Genomic DNA, 21,387 nt, shown 5'->3' with positions numbered 1-21,387 from the left:
GCGATACGAGCTTGTAGGTCTGCTATTTTTGAAAAAAATCGAAGAAACGACTGACATTTTAGAATCTGATCTCAGGTCAGAATGGGTCGATCAGACCAGTGTGTGTGTGTGTGTGTGTCCAGTGGAAAACTCGTATGAATCTGATCTCAGGTCAGAATGGGTTAAACCCTTCAAGTGTGCCGAGGTCACACATGGCACATTTCAATCTCTCTGCCCAGCCATAGGTCCCCCCCCCCACCCCACCCCCCCTACCTTCCCTGATACTGTCGCCATTAACTAAATTGTAATAATCTCTGGGCTCCTGACATCCATGGCTGAGCCGCATGCAGCAGCAGGGGCCTATTTTGATTACCCCACTTGCAGGCCTGGTCGGAGTCCGGTGTAATCCTCGTGTTTTACCTTTACTCTAATTAAAGCAAGGCTTATTTCAAACAATCGAGTGTCAGGGCCTCCGGGGGGCACGTTTCCCAATATCCTACCTAAATAGATTAGCACTGGAGCTAAGGGGAGAGAGAGGACGCGTTTTGTAGCACAGCTACTATAGGGCCAGGCGATATGAACCAAATCAAATATCAGAATATTTATAACCAAACCTTGATCTCAATATTGTGACGCTAATGCATATCATTTGTTCACAAATGACTGAGAATTGCAGGTCTACAAGCTCAGAACATGTCCCGATGTGACAAGGTTATTGCTATTTTAAAAAGTATAAAATAGGGTTTATGTTACTGAAAAGACAACACTAGAACAACAAATCATATATATGAATATTACAATATCCAAAATCCCAGACGATATCTAGTCTCATATCACAATATGGATATAATATTGATAGACTGTATTGCCAAACCCTATCGTTGCCTCACTAAAGGAATCGTCTCTGTATCCGATATAGATTTCATCTCCTGATGGATTTTCCACAGTATAGTATAGTATACATCAGTCTGGTTGATCCCACATGGATACAAAAGGGTGGTGATGGGTAGATAGAAGCCCAGGTGGGTGGGCTTCTCTGTGTTATAGTGACATTAAACAGCCCCAGCAGCTCGCCTTGATGTGCGCGAGTCATCAATCAATCAACGATGACACTCGCCACCTCCCACTGAAGGGGGAAACACACCCCCCCCCCCCCCCCCCCCCCCCATCTCATCATTTTTCAATAAATCCACCAATGACAAGATGAAGGTCCCGCCAGACCCAAACAAATCAATAGCATAACAGACCCTCAAATCAGCGGTAATCAACCTGACTGAAAACAGAGAATGTTATTTGATCTTGCTGCCCCTCCCCCCCCCCCCCCTCACCTCACCTCCCACCCCCCCTCACACACACACACAGGCTACATTAATGCTGCAATTTACAATGGGTGCGTGTGTGTGTGTATGTTTACATGTTAATACGTGTTCTGCTTTCATCTGGAAGCCATCTTTCACGTCCGCACGTATACGCACGTACGAGCACGAGCACAGTGCACTTGGTTAAAAGGCACTCTGATAAGACCACTGCAGAACATACAAAGGTATATGTTCAGCATATTGACCGGCAATGTCACAAGGCACGTTAGTATTAAGTAGCATAGATTTATTTTAAATTCAATGCACATTTTTCTAAAGCAGTGGTCTTCAAAAAAAAAATCAGGTCAAGGAAGCGTCATTCCAAAACCTATCCGGGTTGTGCAAGGACGAGCTGTGATTGGCCAGTCGCTGAGATTGACAGCCTAAACCTAACCTCAGTTGCTCAGTACAACTATACCTAAACCTAACCCTAACCTCAGTAAAACTATACCTAAACCTAACCCTAACCTCAGTAAAACTATACCTAAACCTAACCCTAACCTCAGTAAAACTATACCTAAACCTAACCCTAACCTCAGTACAACTATACCTAAACCTAACCCTAACCTCAGTAAAACTATACCTAAACCTAACCCTAACCTTAACCTCAGTAAAACTATACCTAAACCTAACCCTAACCCTAACCTCAGTAAAACTATACCTAAACCTAACCCTAACCTCAGTAAAACTATACCTAAACCTAACCCTAACCTCAGTACAACTATACCTAAACCTAACCCTAACCTCAGTAAAACTATACCTAAACCTAACCCTAACCTCAGTAAAACTATACCTAAACCTAACCCTAACCTCAGTAAAACTATACCTAAACCTAACCTCAGTAAAACTATACCTAAACCTAACCTCAGTACAACTATACCTAAACCTAACCCTAACCTCAGTAAAACTATACCTAAACCTAACCCTAACCTCAGTAAAACTATACCTAAACCTAACCTCAGTAAAACTATACCTAAACCTAACCTCAGTACAACTATACCTAAACCTAACCCTAACCTCAGTAAAACTATACCTAAACCTAACCCTAACTTCAGTAAAACTATACCTAAACCTAACCCTAACCTCAGTAAAACTATACCTAAACTAACCCTAACCTCAGTAAAACTATACCTAAACCTAACCCTAACCTCAGTAAAACTATACCTAAACCTAACCCTAACCTCAGTAAAACTATACCTAAACCTAACCCTAACCTCAGCCGGGGGCCTGGATCTCCACTGCATTGTATAAAATGGTGTTGCAGATTAAACTTCTTTTCATAGATGGCTTTAATAGACTTGTTTGACAGCACTAATATCAGTGTATGTTGGATTTATGTGTATTTTTAGACAGAACCGCAATACTTAGTAAACTCAACCTTTCACTCTGTACTTGACCCAACCTCGGGTCCCGACTCAGTGTCTGGGAACCAGTGGTCTAAAGGTTGTGCTTATCATATTCCCATTCTATCTGTTGAAGTGCCCTTGATGTATATGGAAAACATGTATCTGGAGTGTGTTAGTCCCAGGAGCCGCGAGGCTGCCTGTTGGAGCTCCATGGCTGTGATCTGCTGTCTTTGTACTCTCTGCAATAAAATGGGATTCAGCGACGTGTATTGTGTTTCAGTGTCAGATTTTTGTAATACGGTTTAGCAGTTATGTCAATTGTCATTTATGTATGAATGCTGGAATTTTGTACGCCATTCTGCTGTAATTGTTTGATTTGATTCTTCGTGTCATATTTTTTATGTTCCAGTCAAAAGGGAGGATGTGATGTATATGGAAAACACAATTCACAATTAATATAGCTCAAATAACTGTTTTAGGTTGTCTCTGTTCAAATGAGAGACTTAACTTCTGCTCTGACAACAGGGACCCTAAAGATCTGACCTATTGATAGCAAGCACCTAACTGTGCTCCTGACTGTTGTCCTTCCTGGTGACCACTACCTTATTTGGACATGAGTGGACCACTTTAGACTTCAGGGGGGTGGGAAACCCCCACTACCTTCACAGCTGTTGTCTTTGATGTTTCTGTATAAAGATCTATTTAAATGTATCTAGAGTGTGTTAGTCCCAGGAGCCGCGAGGCTGCCTGTTGGAGCTCCATGGCTGTGATCTGCTGTCTTTGTACTCTCTGCAATAAAATGGACTTGGAAACTTTCATCTGACTGTCCGTCGTCCGTTCTCTTCTCTCTTTAAGTAGCTAGGAAATATACGTCACCCTTGAGCAAGACACTTCACCCCTAACTACTCCCCTGTCACTGTATTAATGGCAGCCACTGCTCCTAATAGTTAGGATGGATAGAACAAATCGCTGTCGGGCAGAAACCTCATCTCCATGTTTAAACTTTTTGCGTTTTCATACTACAGCATCACACAAAAGCATCCAAAGTAGCAGATCCACAAGCTCGAAACGTGGCGCAAAGCTATTTTTTAATTTAAAAAAGTTTTGGACACAATGAGGTTTTCACCTGCCAGAGATACAATTTGCGTATACAATGCAGAGTGACAAATACCCCAACAACAGCTAAAATAGGACAATTATTTTGTTGAAATATTATAATTTTATGACCAAGTCTTAATGTGTTGACAAGAGCTGCTCCACTTTTCTTTAATGTAGGCCTATTCCCCAAAAGGTGACAGAGAACAAATAGAAACAGAACATTATTTTATCTCTTTCCCCCCTGCTCTGACAAGGTAAGTGGTAAGTGGTAAATTGGGGAGATTATGGCCCATGCACGATGAATAGAATAACATAACATAATAGAATAACTGCCGAAGAGAAAGAGGTGAAGGAGTGGAGTTTGCAGGGGGTTGCGTGCGTGCGTGCGTGCGTGCGCGCGCGAGCATTCCCTCGACTGCTGCAGTGTTGAGGGATTGGACTGATTGACAGAAACCGCAGGAGAGCCAACCCGTCCCCCTGATAGTGTCGGAAGCGCATCCCTGAATGAAAATGGTGGGGAAGCGGGGCCAAGTTAACCCATTCTGACCGGGCACCCATTTTGGTGTCAGCATCATGTTATGCTTTAGCTATTTAAAAATAGCAGATCTACAAGCTCATATCGCGCCACCGAGTGGCGCGATACGAGCTTGTAGGTCTGCTATTTTTGAAAAATCGAAGAGCGACTGACATTTTTAGAATCTGATCTCAGGTCAGAATGGGTTCATCTGGCCCAGGCCGTAGCGTAACGGTCTGGGCACCGGACTGGTAATCCAGTCGCAGTGTGCCGCGGGTTCGACTCCCGGACCCGACACGGCCTTTACTGCATGTCATCCCCCCATCTCTCTCCCGTTTCCTGTCAGCCTACTGTCTGTCCCTTCAAAAATCAATAAAAGGCGTAAGCCGCAAAAAAAATATCTTGAAAAAAAAAAAAAAGAATGGGTTCATCAGACCAGTATGTGTCCGGCGGAAGCCTCGTATGAATCTGATCTCAGGTCAGAATGGGTTAAACCTCATTTATACTCTGTAGTATGACAGTGTAGAAGTGACAACAGCAACAGCAACTGCTTCTCAAAGTGGGGTCCAGGGACCTTGAGTCTGCATGGCTGTGTTGTTGAACACATAGGCAGCTTAACGTCAGGAAAGGTACACGACTGACCCACTGACCCAGGTGATGGCAATCATACTAATGACCGCATTCTTACCGTGCAACATGAGAACTCCTGTCGGGTGGTCGTTAAAGTTGATGTTGGATACTGTTTCTCCCTCTGTCATTTCCTCATATTTCTAGTTAATTGTAATAATGTCATGCACATTTGCCCTGTCCATAGTCTACTGCAGGCCTGGTTGACTGAATTTAGAAAACATTTTGATGCTCTTGCTACAGAAATGATCGATTATTTATAAGAAATCCCATTATTTAACATGCATCTCAATGTCTCCTCGTTGCTAACGTGCCTATTGGACAAGGACGGGTTGGGGAGGGCTAATTGAGAGCCACACTGTTACAGAGACTGGCCCTTACCTTACCCTTTACTGTTACAGAGCCTGGCCCTTACCTTACCCTTTACTGTTACAGAGCCTGGCCCTTACCTTACCCTTTACTGTTACAGAGCCTGGCCCTTACCTTACCCTTTACTGTTACAGAGCCTGGCCCTTACCTTACCCTTTACTGTTACAGAGCCTGGCCCTTACCTTACCCTTTACTGTTACAGAGCCTGGCCCTTACTTTACCCTTTACTGTTACAGAGCCTGGCCCTTACTTTACCCTTTACTGTTACAGAGCCTGGCCCTTACAATTTACAATTTACAATTTAGGCATTTAGCAGACGCTCTTAATCCAGAGCGACTTACATTTAAGCAAGAACAAAGCATGGGAATACATCACATAAAAAGCATTTATCATGAAACATGCGTAAGCTAAGAAAGTAACAGTGGAATATTTATATAGTGAAACTATACATACACTATACATATAAACTATACATCTTTACTACTATGCTATATATGTGTACTATGGCGTGCTATGACTACATACAATACAATTACAGTGCTGTCTACATAACATGCTATAAGTCTGTATCAAATGCTATATAATCCAACAGAAATGCTATCCTTTACTGTTACAGAGCCTGGCCCTTACTTTAGATCCACACTGTTACAGAGCCTGGCCCTTACCTTACCCTTTACTGTTACAGAGCCTGGCCCTTACCTTACCCTTTACTGTTACAGAGCCTGGCCCTTACCTTACCCTTTACTGTTACAGAGCCTGGCCCTTACCTTACCCTTTACTGTTACAGAGCCTGGCCCTTACCTTACCCTTTACTGTTACAGAGCCTGGCCCTTACCTTACCCTTTACTGTTACAGAGCCTGGCCCTTACTGTTACAGAGCCTGGCCCTTACCTTACCCTTTACTGTTACAGAGCCTGGCCCTTACTTTACCCTTTATTGGCCCTTACTTTCTGAAGGTGAACCAAAAAGACCCCACTTACAGAGACACATCAAGCCACACTAAAGGGAGGCTACTTTGTTTATCTGTCCGCCCTACTACTACTACTACCACACCGTTCTGCACAAGCATCCACACTATGCAGAAATATATACTGCTTTCAAATGTATTATTTATGATTTCACACACACACACACACACACACACACACACACACACACACACACACACACACACACACACACACACACACACACACACACACACACACACACACACACACACACACACACACACACACACACACACACACACACACACTTTATGTTTCAGGCACAGAGAGGGTACAGTGTTGGTTAGCTGAAGTAATCACATCAAAGTAGTGGGTGTTGTGCCCTGCGAGAACAGTCAGGGCGACATGCAACTCACCTTTTCAGTGGCAGAGAACGCAGCATTTAAATATTCAAACATCTTTCTAGAACCAGGTTAGAAACAAGGGCTTAACCATGCAGAATTATTGATTTGCTCCTCCTCAGAGCACAGCTCTCCACCAGTGGAATCTCCGCCTGGCCGGGTTGTCTACACCAGGGGTTCTCAACCCATGGGTCGCAACCCCTCGAGGGGTCGACGAGGGGTGGAAATGGAAAGAGTTTACACAGTACACAAAACTTTCCTTAATGATTATATCTGGTTTCAGTATTCACTTATGATATATTTTCTCTATTATTAAGGTTATTTTTGCAGTCAGTTTGTATTGGGGGTGGGGAGGGGGGCGAGGCAGGGGTCGCGATACATGGCCAAAAGCATTTCCGGGGGTCCCCGGCCCAAACCGCTGAGTCGCAAACTCTGTAAGGCAGTCATAGCCATTTGGAATGATAACTCTGTAAGGCAGTCATAGCCATTTGGAATGATAACTCTGTAAGGCAGTCATAGCCATTTGGAATGATAACTTTGTAAGGCAGTCACAGCCATTTGGAATGATAACTCTGTAAGGCAGTCATAGCCATTTGGAATGATAACTCTGTAAGGCAGTCATAGCCATTTGGAATGATAACTTTGTAAGGCAGTCACAGCCATTTGGAACGATAACTCTGTAAGGCAGTCATAGCCATTTGGAATGATAACTCTGTAAGGCAGTCATAGCCATTTGGAATGATAACTCTGTAAGGCAGTCATAGCCATTTGGAATGATAACTCTGTAAGGCAGTCATAGCCATTTGGAATGATAACTCTGTAAGGCAGTCATAGCCATTTGGAATGATAACTCTGTAAGGCAGTCATAGCCATTTGGAATGATAACTCTGTAAGGCAGTCATAGCCATTTGGAATGATAACTCTGTAAGGCAGTCATAGCCATTTGGAATGATAACTCTGTAAGGCAGTCATAGCCATTTGGAATGATAACTCTGTAAGGCAGTCATAGCCATTTGGAATGATAACTCTGTAAGGCAGTCATAGCCATTTGGAATGATAACTTTGTAAGGCAGTCACAGCCATTTGGAATGATAACTCTGTAAGGCAGTCATAGCCATTTGGAATGATAACTCTGTAAGGCAGTCATAGCCATTTGGAATGATAACTCTGTAAGGCAGTCATAGCCATTTGGAATGATAACTCTGTAAGGCAGTCATAGCCATTTGGAATGATAACTCTGTAAGGCAGTCATAGCCATTTGGAATGATAACTCTGTAAGGCAGTCATAGCCATTTGGAATGATAACTCTGTAAGGCAGTCATAGCCATTTGGAATGATAACTCTGTAAGGCAGTCATAGCCATTTGGAATGATAACTCTGTAAGGCAGTCATAGCCATTTGGAATGATAACTCTGTAAGGCAGTCATAGCCATTTGGAATGATAACTTTGTAAGGCAGTCATAGCCATTTGGAATGATAACTTTGTAAGGCAGTCATAGCCATTTGGAATGATAACTTTGTAAGGCAGTCATAGCCATTTGGAATGATAACTCTGTAAGGCAGTCATCCATTTGGAATGATAACTCTGTAAGGCAGTCATAGACATTTGGAATGATAACTCTGTAAGGCAGTCATAGCCATTTGGAATGATAACTCTGTAAGGCAGTCACAGCCATTTGGAATGATAACTCTGTAAGGCAGTCACAGCCATTTGGAATGATAACTCTGTAAGGCAGTCATAGCCATTTGGAATGATAACTCTGTAAGGCAGTCATAGCCATTTGGAATGATAACTCTGTAAGGCAGTCATAGCCATTTGGAATGATAACTCTGTAAGGCAGTCATAGCCATTTGGAATGATAACTCTGTAAGGCAGTCATAGCCATTTGGAATGATAACTCTGTAAGGCAGTCATAGCCATTTGGAATGATAACTCTGTAAGGCAGTCATAGCCATTTGGAATGATAACTCTGTAAGGCAGTCATAGCCATTTGGAATGATAACTCTGTAAGGCAGTCATAGCCATTTGGAATGATAACTCTGTAAGGCAGTCATAGCCATTTGGAATGATAACTTTGTAAGGCAGTCATAGCCATTTGGAATGATAACTTTGTAAGGCAGTCATAGCCATTTGGAATGATAACTTTGTAAGGCAGTCATAGCCATTTGGAATGATAACTCTGTAAGGCAGTCATCCATTTGGAATGATAACTCTGTAAGGCAGTCATAGACATTTGGAATGATAACTCTGTAAGGCAGTCATAGCCATTTGGAATGATAACTCTGTAAGGCAGTCACAGCCATTTGGAATGATAACTCTGTAAGGCAGTCACAGCCATTTGGAATGATAACTCTGTAAGGCAGTCATAGCCATTTGGAATGATAACTCTGTAAGGCAGTCATAGCCATTTGGAATGATAACTCTGTAAGGCAGTCACAGCCATTTGGAATGATAACTCTGTAAGGCAGTCACAGCCATTTGGAATGATAACTCTGTAAGGCAGTCATAGCCATTTGGAATGATAACTCTGTAAGGCAGTCATAGCCATTTGGAATGATAACTCTGTAAGGCAGTCATAGCCATTTGGAATGATAACTCTGTAAGGCAGTCATAGCCATTTGGAATGATAACTCTGTAAGGCAGTCATAGCCATTTGGAATGATAACTCTGTAAGGCAGTCATAGCCATTTGGAATGATAACTCTGTAAGGCAGTCATAGCCATTTGGAATGATAACTCTGTAAGGCAGTCATAGCCATTTGGAATGATAACTCTGTAAGGCAGTCATAGCCTGTCAAATAATGTTAATTAAGGAAAATCTGAAAATGTCAATGACAGTTGAGTAAAAAAAAAAAAAAAGTTTATATTATAAATATGTTATGAAGTAGGTCGGGAGTGGCTTGTTCAGCCAGTAACACACGGGAGTCTGTCCACATAACAATGTGCTAGGCCCCTGGAAGATGGATCACCACACCTACAGCACCATCAGGCCCCTGGAAGATGGATCACCACACCTACAGCACCATCACAGTGTTTACCGCACGACTCGCCACACCCAAGCCGTGCTACTCATACGAGTTGGCGGTGCCCGGGATCGAACCTATGAACTTGTCTAGAACCACCACAAAAGGTTCTGACCAGGCTCTGGTTCTTGACAAATTAGCCAATTGATCACACCTGATCACCCCTAGATCTCCATGGAGCTGGCCTGTTCTGACATCACAATGGTGCCTGACGAAGAACTCCATAGATGGGCATAAAAGGGACACAGACATAACAACTGGGTGGGGCATTCATTTACAACTTGCATACGTATGTGTGTGTGTGTGTGTGTGTGTGTGTGTGTGTGTGTGTGTGTGCGCGTGCATGCGTGCGTGCGTGTGTGTCCTGAGCATGACGTTAAACTGCTCCGTTGCAACTACCATCGTTAATGTAGTGCCAGTGGGTGCAGATTTAAGATGCATTTGCAAACTCTGTGGACTGTGTGCTTCAACACCATCGCAAGCTTGCATACTACAAGGCACTGCTCACCGACAGCTGGTGCTGCTTAGTGGACCTTCCCATGAGCAGCTACCGGGAAGAGAGGACCTGGCCTTCTAGCGGTGTGTGTGTGTCCGCTGTCGGAACAACAGTGGGTGGATGCTGGGCCCATGGGATCAGCCACGCTACCGGGAACGATATGACACCGGGCGGCAATGCAGGAGTGGACTGGGAAATAGTTTCCTCTGGTGGTCCAGCCTGAGACATACCCGCGGACTGGCTGTTGGTGGCCGGGGGTTTCGAACTTATAGGATGCATGCCAACACTACTTGTGCCCATGGAATGCTGGGTGACATGACATTCTTGTTGCGACATATTCCTTGATTTTGTGGATGTAACTTTGCTGCACCTGAACTACTACTACTCAAATTCGCAACACACGTTCCACACAGCACAGGGAGTGCAATGCCCGGTGTCAAGTCCGTTCGATCGCCGGTTGTCCAGAACCAGCGCAAAAGCCTCTGCCCAGGCTCTGGACAGGGCCCAAATCCAGATCACCCCTGGATCTCCATAATATGAAGCTGGACTGTTCTGACATCACAATGATGTTCTGACATCACAATGGTGTTCTGACATCTCAATGATGCGCGACCTCACCCTTTATTAGTTAGCCAATTGATCACACCTGATCACCCCCCCCAACGGGCACTGTAATAATATGCTAATCCTACAGTTGGCTTAACCCATTCTGACCTGAGATCAGATTCATACGAGGTTTCCGCCGGACACACACTGGTCCTGATGAACCCATTCTGACCTGAGATCAGATTCTAAAAATGTCAGTCGTTCTTCGATTTTTCAAAAAATAGCAGACCTACAAGCTCGTATCGCGCCACTCGGTGGCGCGATACGGTGAGCTTGTAGATCTGCTATTTTTAAATAGCTAAAGCATAACGTGATGCTGACACCAAAATGGGTGCCCGGTCAGAATGTGTTAAGGGAGGACCACCGGGCGGTTGGACCACACCATCTCACTCATGTCACCATGACTCAGCCATAACCAGCGTTCCCAGAACAGCTATGCCCAAATAGAGTGCGTTGTCTAACCTCAATGTGTCATCATGGAATTAGGCACAACGCCAGGGGCCATGCCCATATATTACCATATACTAGTATAATGACATCAGGCATCTCAATTTATGCCCATAAAAAGGGACAAAGCCTGACAATCATACAGAGATCTCCTGTATGGCCATAGCAGCCCAAACCTCTAGTCTTATTAACAGGCAAAGTAAGCAAGCAAGAAAGCAAGAACTTGAGGCCCAATAAAGGGCTCCCAAGTAGACCGGTCACAATTATTACATACCGGTAATCGAATAGTCCGAATTATTTGTGATAATAATCACAATCATTTTTGCATAATCGGCATAATCGCTTCCATGTTGAGAAAGGTTCATACATTTTGAAACATTTTCAAAAATAGTGGAAATAGCATCGTGTCATGTTGTGACCGTGTACCTAGATATTTTCACTATTAACACTTTGAGTAAATATGGCGTATTTTGTCCATAATATATTTATTATTATTATGAATACATTTTAGTAGCTTATAAACTGAGCTCCCTAGAGGCCAAGGAAGGAAATATGTGCAATGTGAGACATCTCTCCCCTCTCACTCTACAGGGAAATGTGGGAGAACACAGATGTGTTTTTTGGGCATGGAATCACCAGATAATGAAAAGGCACCACCTTGTGTGTCTGGAGCTCTGCACGACAAGCAGAACAAGAATCACCTGAAGTGATCATTCAACAACTTTGCAGCCTATTAGCCCATTCTGACCTGAGATCAGATTCATACGAGGTTTCCGCCGGACACACACTGGTCTGATGAACCCATTCTGACCTGAGATCAGATTCTAAAAATGTCAGTCGTTCTTCGATTAAAAAAAAAATAGCAGACCTACAAGCTCGTATCGCGCCACTCGGTGGCGCGATACGAGCTTGTAGATCTGCTATTTTTCAATAGCTAAAGCATAACATGATGCTGACACCAAAATGGGTGCCCGGTCAGAATGGGTTAGGAAACAGCTTGTCCTGTACGTATACGTACTGTATAATTATTTCCACTCTGAGAGCTCAAACATACCATCCTTTAAAACATCTCTTTTTTAATGTCATTTTCTTGCATTTTATGTCGTCAATTGTTTTTTGACACTACTAGCCAAAACTAAATGGTGCGTACTGCACCAAAATGTGTCTGTCGAACAATAAATTAATAAATAAATGAAAACAGACCACACCGCGCTAGTGCGCTCGGTACACAGTAAAATCTGTGTGTGAACACCTCAAAATCAAATTGTGATACGTTACCGAGCCTGCAGATCGGCCATTTGACCTATTGACCCAGTTGGCCTAAATTACCTATTTTCTATCAATTACACACACCATGAAGCCTCAAATTGAAGGACATTCTTTAGTTTTGTGTATTCCTGAGCAAATCATTCGATGACCGGGTGACTGGTCAATATAGGAGACTCAATTGAGCGCTGCAAGTTTGTACATCTTCTAGTTATGAAGTGTTTTAAAATTTAGAATTAGAAAAAGTATTTTCTGGGGTAGCCTGCCCCAGCCAGCATGGTTTCTGGTGTAGAGGAGCCGGGTGCAGTCGAAATCAGCCGGTGGATCCGCCCCCTGTCCCCCCTCCTCCCCTCCCCGGCAGAAAACAGCAGGGAACACTGACGTCACCAAAGTTGGAGCGACGCCCCTCTGCACTGTAATTGGTTAGCGAAATACAAGTTGACTACCACTTCGTATGCCAGATTTTCCAATGGGTTTCCCCAGGCTTTTCTTTTTGAGCCGAATGCGAACGAAAACAAAAGCCTGGGTACCGAGGCTACTTCTTGGGGATCAAAAAATTTTCAGATGGGGGTTGACGACCAAATACTGTACATACGAATCAATTTGGGGGTCCTTGGCAGTTGGCACAAAGCATCTTGAGAACTACTGGTGTAAGATGAATGCTCCTAAAAACCAAGGACACTTTTCAACTCTGGATCAGGAAATGAGGCTGTAGATTAGATTAGGATGCCATTTTTAATCCTCCGATTCCCTCGGAAAAGACTCAGCTCCTCCCCTGCTACTTAGCAGTATAACGGGCACTTGACAAGAGGAAATATTGCTGAATTTCGGACTCCAAGTGTTGATTGCAAGACTCCTCGTCGTGACACTGTAATTTGGTTCTTATAATGGCAAAAAGCTTTGATGTAGGCGTTTGGCAATAACACTTTTAGTCACAGAGGCACTTCTCCCTTCGCCATGACCATTATAAGGTCCTCCACATCATGTCCCGTCTTCCTTTGCACACGTTAATTAACAGCCATCTTGGCCTAGTTTAATAACAGATTCTACGTACAGCATCGGAATTATCCTGCAAATTCATAATGGTGGGAAGTAACTAAGTAGTAAGTACATCTACTCAGTCTCAGGTACAATTTTGAGAGCATTTCCAACTTTCATTACTTTTACTTCTACTCCACTACATCTCAGAGGCAAATATTGTATTATACTTTAAATTATTTGAACTAGTTACATTGCAGATTATGATTATTACAAAACACACACACACACACACACACACACACATCGCAGAGCTTGTAGATCTGCTATGTTCAAAATATTTAAATTTTATACATGATTATAATAACTTGCCAATACTTTACTCGATAATATGAATGAATACCGGACTTTTCGGCTGTGACTCAGAAGGACCTGGAGTGATGTTATTTTCTACAGTCGCTTCATTACATAATCATTATCATGTTTAAGATAATTCATATGAAATTCAAAAATGATAAAAAGACGCTCAGGTGGCACAGTGCTAAAGTGACTGCCACACCAGCAGAGGTTGAGGGTTTGTGTCTATACACACTATAGAGCGCCGAAGTCCTGACGTCACTCGACACACACACACACACACACACACACATTTGAATTATTTTATTTGGATCTGCACAAGAGGCGTAATACAATAGACCCAAACACTGATCAGAATTAGGTTATACATTATATGGTCCAACCAGATATAGCTGCTGCACATGCTTAACACACAGAGGGAAAATAAGAGAAAAAAATATATATAGCACATTGTTTACATACTATTACTTGACACTACTAGACAGGATGTTTTTTTTTCACACACACACACACACACACACACACACACACACACACACACACACACACACACACACACACACACACACACACACACACACACACACACACACACACACACACACACACACACACACACACACACACACACACACACACACACACACACACACACACACACACACACACACACACACACACACACACACACACACACACACACACACACACACACACACACACAAATGTTTGAGAACCACTGAGTTCCAAAGTTACACTTTCCCCTGAATATAGGCTACGTCAGACTGACCATTGGTCAACTATAGTGCTCTGCTGCAGCAGGCAGGGGTCCAGTGTTGTTGCAAAACAGACGGTTATGTTCTGGAGAACCTCCAAGGCAGGAGGCTCTTTTTAACCCTTTTTAGATCATATATTTTAGGTCATATCGTGCACCTATTAACAGTGTTTGTTTTTGGTTTGTCTTTTTTTTATGTCGAGGACCCCTAAAATGTATTTGCACACATATTTCAAAAACAGTAGATCAAGATACAAGCTCATTCAAGTTCGTCTACTGTATATCTGCTGTTTTTAGCCTTAGTTTAAAATATGCTTAAAGTGGTTCAAATTATTGTGAGTGATTGTGTATATCTGCTGTTTTTAGCCTAAGTATATAATATGCTTAAAGTGGTTCAAATTATTGTGATGCTGCACGATATCACATTTTGCAGAGGTACCCCCATGGCACTAACACCCCCCCCCACCTCCATTTTTCAGCTTTGTTGTTTTATATGTATCTTTCGTAAACAAATGCCCTACTTTGTCGTACCACAGTGTTGTTATTTCTTTGTATCAGATTCCTATCCTGTTTACTTTACTAACCTATACTTAGTTGACCAGGTTCCCACAAGGGTCCATCCTGTTGCCCCTCAATATCAAATCTGACAAAAAAGAAGAGATCTACAACAGGTTGTGAGCTTGTAGATCAGCCATTTTTGCTGAATGTTCGCCGATTATGACAGAATAGGGATGCTATGGTTCATGTGGTTAGATTTTATAATGCTATTAATATGATAAAATATTCAGCGAGACTGTTGTCATAGGGATCAGAATTTCAAACAGCAGGGGGACGTTTGGGATAGGCCCTCTAGGGCACAGGGATTTCCACTGGGTGTTAAGGGCATGACAAAAACGTAAGGAGCATAAAAAATGTCACGCTCATAGGTTTTACTTCTTGGTGTTGCTCTGTCCATTTGTGTCTGGAACTGGCTGATCCGTATGGCTGTTTCAAAAAGGTAGGCATTCCTGCAGGATAAAGTGCTGAGTTTTCTAGGTTTTGAGTTTCCTATAGGTTTTCCTAGGTTTGACTGACGAGACTTGCAAAATACAATTTGGGATAATAACCCCAGTAATTGAGAAGATGTGGTGATAAAATTAACCAATCATACAAAACAATAAGGGTGATGCATTGCATAGACATTGTGGCAACATTTGGGCCTCTGCGTGGAATATTAATGCAACGTGTAGAGATTTTCAAACACTGCATGGTGTGTACAATACTATAGGTTATAGCTTTCTTCAGAATGTGCATGTAGATTTGACACCAGAATTCAAGACACAGATGCTGTGTACTAGGATACTAAATGTACTAGGAGGTGATTGCAACCAGGCATACAAGAGCAACAATGTTGATGTAGTATGGAGTAAACACTTATCTCCTGTCGTACATACCGACATGCTAGCAACTGTGGATGGGAAACTTGTGGTAAAAGATAGCACGCTGCATCTGTGGGTTGTGACTGAATACTAAGGTCAACCTATGTTAATTTTCCCCACTGTGCCAAGATTCTTTTTATCTATGGCTTTCGCACTGTGCCCGCTTGAAACATAATGTTACAAGAACACAATTTGCATTGTATACCTATCGTTATTACAAACCTGTTCGTTCTCTGCCCTGTAGCTCACAGTCACATAAGCCTAAGACAAATGCTATGATCTGAAGCACGCACGCACGATAGTTCAATAGGGAGATGTGACTGTTTTCTTCAGATAGGATATTGTATTATTCAAAGACTTCTGTACTCTTGCCTATACAGTAGACCTCTCAAACTGACAATATACTGGACTAATTTATTTTGCAGAGCGAGACACCTTGTTCTTGAGACTAGAGTAAAACACTCTGCACTCAGCTGGCAGGTGATAGCTTCTATATAATGTCACTGCACTGGTGAAGCCAATCGAAACCCAGACAGACTAGACAACAGTCAATGTCAAGGACACATGGGAAGAAAAAACTAATCTGTCCAAACGGAGAGGGTCCTGCTAATGTCTTTCACAGAAACACAAATGCCTCCAATCGCCACATTTTTTGGATTTAAATAATGAGACTGACAATTTCATTGCTGAACGAAATGACAACAGGCTGGTATAGGCTATGCATGCTGCCCCCCAAACTACAGTAATTACAAAATCTGGGACGCAGTTCACTTCTAATATCCTTTACTTTGATGCTATATTCCAGGGTGAAATTAAGAAACTAAATTCCCATTTATAACTTAAAACATAACAGAGCATTTTGTGTAGCCCAAATATAATGCCATTTCAGTTACATGAGAACGCTTTATACCTTAAAGACTGTGCAGGTTCATAAACATGTCAATGAAATGTGGTGTTACTGTTGGGCAGAACAACATGTCTTTTTGGCTGTTTCATTATACATGTAACCATGTATGTGTAATAGTATGTAACATGACAATTTTATAAAACATAACCAACTAAAGTAATTGCTCACTGTCACCTTTGTGGTGTGATTTCATATGTGTGTGTGTGTGTGTGTGTGTGTGTGTGTGTATGTATATATATATATATATATATATATATATATATATATATATATATATATATAATTTTAGAACCACAGCATGTGCATTAATGTGCAATATCACTCATTTAAATATTGTGCATGCATTTTAATAACATGTCTCAATTTCAGTAATTGTCTTGGGGGTACATTCCTGACCTAACAGCATCCTTGTAAGATATTAGACACATTGTGCTGAGCAATTCACTGCCATGCATGCAACCTCTGGAGCCATGCATCATGCATATGGCCAATGACACGCTCAAGGGCACGACTTAATTAATAATAAGAGGAAGGGATGGTCAGGAGCAGAGAAGAGTGCTAATGGACTTTTTTTTTGTCAAGGAGAGAGAGGAGAGACCCTCTAGGGCAAAATATAAAATGTGGCCATAATTATTTCAAATTTGATTCTTGATATCTTTATGCAATGTCTTTATATGTCTGTCCAGATTACTGAGTGGTATAATGTGAGTTACAGTAATGATAAGTCAGAATGAAATGCTTCAAGCCTGTTCCAGTTCAAAATGTCATGCATGGAACCTGAAAAGAATAGAAGAAAATCGATAGCCTATCCATGGGCACTAAAGCCAATGCCAAGAATGTCTCATCATCATCATCATGTGTAAACGATAAACGACATCCCTAGAGCTTTATTCTTGTCAGATATGACGGAGAAGACAGAAACCTCTCACTCAAGCATTTCATTTATGTACGGTATGCATTCTGAGGTCATTTATGCCACTTTGCCAGCCTTGAATTTGGCAAGGCTTTTGTATTGCTTGCCTATTCCTTCACAGTTCACACATCAGCAACATTGACTGACTGATAGCAGGCTGATCACCATTGGATGAGAATATAGGCCGGAATTCTAAGTCTGATAATTAATTTGACTATGTCAAATAAAAAAGTATTCAGGTAGCCATACGGTATGTAGACAACGCATTTGGGTGCTCAATAAAAGAAAGCATGTGTCTGTGTGACCATGTGGTGATGTGAAAAGGCAAGCCCTATTAAAATGGAATAGGTTAAAATTAAGGAACAAGCAAAAGAAATAGGCCTGTGTAGTAAATGCATTGGGGTTTATAGGCTGCACAGTAGGCCTACTAGTGATACACTTGGGATACAAGGGGGAGCATGAATTACCTGAAATCACTGTAGGGGTGAATTATCCAAAATCCAGCGGATTTAACCCGCTCTTGTTCACGCTCCACCGCCTTTTCACTCCCAAACATCCTGAGGGAGAACTTGTTGACCCCCGGCTGAAGCATCGCTCCAAACTGTCTGTGCATGAACCCAGCCTGATATAACCTCTCGTCGTCCGGCAGAATCTGATCAATGCCTTCCAACTTTATGAAGCCCGACGGCTGGTCAGAGGGGGAACCATTTTGGGCACCGCCGCCGCCGCTGGCTCCTTGCGCGCCGGGGTCCAGCCCGCCACCAATAGCCCCGGGGGGACTTTCCTCGCTCGGGGACGGGGTTACATCCCCCCCGTCCCCCTCGGTGGTGATGAGGCGTCTCTCCTCCGCGGAGCCCGAGTCGTGCACATGCCGACTTGTGATGGAGGAGAGGCTGCCGCGAAACCTCCGACAGTCTCCGTTGGAGCTGGTTTTCACTGGTCTCCCAATGTCCGTCTCCATGATTAACGACTCCCCACTTTTGGTCTCCCCGATGCCTTTGCAGCTTCCTCCAGAGGTCGGTGATGGCAAAGCCTTCATCCTGATACTCTTCCTCCGAGTGTCCTTGTCCCCCCCGTCTTCTCCTTCGCCCATGATTGAAGCCTTCTGTCCAATGTGCTGTGGCAAACTGTAGAGCCTTTTACGCATGGAGGAGTGCAACCTGTCCATTATGACACCGAGACAAGAAAAACAAAACAAATCAATTAATCCAGATCGTTAGGCTGTAACGATTATTGCCACGAGCCCCGCGCGCTCCGTGTCTGTTTGTAACAAGCGAACAGTCTGGAGCTAATGTGAACCCCTGCACGCCTGATGATGATACACATGACATGGACAATAACAGATACTCCTCTTCATAGTGAGGCTACCTGACAGCTTGCTTATCATTATTGTGCCCTCACGCAGATCCTACAGGCGCTCCGGTTGACCATCACATCCCCGATGTGCATTTCTGTCTTCTGTGCCGCTCCGACATTGTGCGCAAAAGTGGGAAGGAAAAAAAAACTGCTTGAAAGTCACCTTAGCGTGACATGTGAAAGAGACGTGCAGACGGACGCTGATACGGAGACGATCAGGGTGTCATGCACGGCGAAGGATGCTCTTTTTCCGTAGAATCCTGTTAACTGCACTATAACAAACAGGGCTATACACGGACACGCAAAATACAGTATAGCGTCCTAGAAAGAAGCGCTGACTATGCTGACATCACCACCCTGATCCATACTGGTCCCGTGCATTGGGGGACATGTGTGAATATTCATGATGATGCTGATATATTGGGTTGCCATAGAAGCCAGAACTGTAAATAAGCTCAGCCCACCTTGGATAAAGGATGACGCTCTCTCCCTCTTCCCATTCTTAAATCGTTCGCCTGTCCGTTCAGGTTAGGGCTACAGGTTGGCTAGTAGCCTCTATAGCCTATACTGTTTAAATGCGTGACAGTCAAGCGCAACCATTCGCTGTGGCACCACCATGGCTGTTTAACACAGAAGCAGATTCAGTGCGTAATGTGAGCTCCAAAATAATACCGAGGTTTGCCCAGTCGTGGCAGACTTTCTTTTGGAATTGGAATTCATTAATGAACAAAATATTCAGCCATGCAGGCTTAAATAGAATATAATGTGCAAATCAACTGAATCATGTCATTGCCCAATGAAGTATAGGCCTATATGTGATCACTGATCACGATTATTCCTATAGTTAAAGTGAACCCCGCATGCAAATTAACTTCTTCATACATGTTTCGTATGCGATAGGATATTCGTCTTATTTTGGTTACACGCCCACATGGTAGGCTGTATCAAAACGATATAGGCTAATTAAAATATTTCCAATGTAGTGGCAGATCTGGCAGTGTCCAATATTCGTAGCCAACAAACCAACGCAGACACAAAAACAAACGGATGTTCAGTCGATATCTGCCGTGTTGGTTGTGTGTCGCCGCCTGCCTGCTTATTGAAGTTGACCTTTGTATTAACATACATACCAGTCATAATTCCAATACGGTTTCTTTCTGTTGCTTCTGTCCGTGCAGGCTCTATAACAGACTGTTAAAAAACAGTGTAGTGCTACTCACTACACTAACACTACAGGCGTGCCTTTAATCATCGCACCTGTGCATAGGCACAGCTGTGCCCTATGTGCATATTACGCAAAGTGTCCAATAGTAGACTACTACAAATTAACCAAACAGCATGCCAACAATAGTTTTAAGATAATGGAACATTCTCTCATAGAAATGTCTATTTGTATGTCTCTAAATGTTTTGATGAATTGAACAATGTGGACCCTGTTGTAAACAAGTGTAATGCTTAATTGGGTCGTCCACTCACAGTTAACAGTCTTTGTATTGAGTTTGTGCTTGAAATGTACTGTAAATTCTGCAAACTGTTAATAAATATTTCAATCAATCAATCAATCTCAGGTCCCTTTTCCTTCTCCTTCTAGTAGGCTAGAGCCTAGAACTCATCTCACCATTCATGATAGACTTTAATATTGAGACTCAACATGTTTGCATGCTTATTGGCTGAATGAAATGACTGCAGGAGCTGCCCAAAGGTCAATTGTCTTTCACCAAAACATTATTGTTCACATGAGTCCCTCCTGAATATCATCTAACCTTATAGCAATTAACTAAATTAATTAATTGTCATCATCAGGGACCCCCACACCAGATGTTTTTGTGAAAATAGGGTTATGAGCTTGGTTTCTTATTTTCCACACAAAATCTGGCAACACATGGCACAGACTCCAGAACGGCACGCGGACGGACTCTGGCTGTAACTACAGTAGCCTATCAAACTCATCTCCCGCGAAAAGCAAAGCAAAGGAAAGGAAAGGAAGTCTTCCAGCCAAAACAAATATTAATAGGCTATATTGGGAACAATGGCTACCGGTGGCAGGCTAACATGGAGGCTTAAAAAGTTCTCACACTCCAAAAAAGAAGCTGGAAAATGGACGGTAGGCTATAGCGCTTACTCACCGTCATCTTTTCTTTAGTGGAACCGGTTGAACAAACACAGTTGGCTAGCAAAATGTATTTCTGCTAGCCAACTGAGT

The 21,387-nt window shown here is 42.8% G+C and overlaps 1 protein-coding gene across 1 annotated transcript in view; it reads right to left on the bottom strand.

Annotated features, from left to right (window-relative positions):
• hcn4 (hyperpolarization activated cyclic nucleotide-gated potassium channel 4) overlaps positions 1–18,996 on the bottom strand; it is a gene marked incomplete at both ends in the record, with an annotated part of 248,566 nt that extends 229,570 nt beyond the window's left edge. Inside the window, one exon of the mRNA XM_083790912.1 lies at positions 18,296–18,996. Coding sequence (XP_083647038.1) covers positions 18,296–18,996 — 701 coding nt within the window. The remainder of the gene's footprint in view (positions 1–18,295) is intronic.
• Between the last annotated feature and the right edge of the window lie 2,391 nt (positions 18,997–21,387).

This window comes from Protomyctophum parallelum (genome assembly GCF_964188405.1).
Source record: "Protomyctophum parallelum genome assembly, chromosome: 2".
Classification (NCBI taxonomy): domain Eukaryota; kingdom Metazoa; phylum Chordata; class Actinopteri; order Myctophiformes; family Myctophidae; genus Protomyctophum; species Protomyctophum parallelum.
The sequence above is the reverse complement of the archived record's forward strand: the minus strand, read 5'-3'. Positions and strand labels throughout refer to the sequence as shown.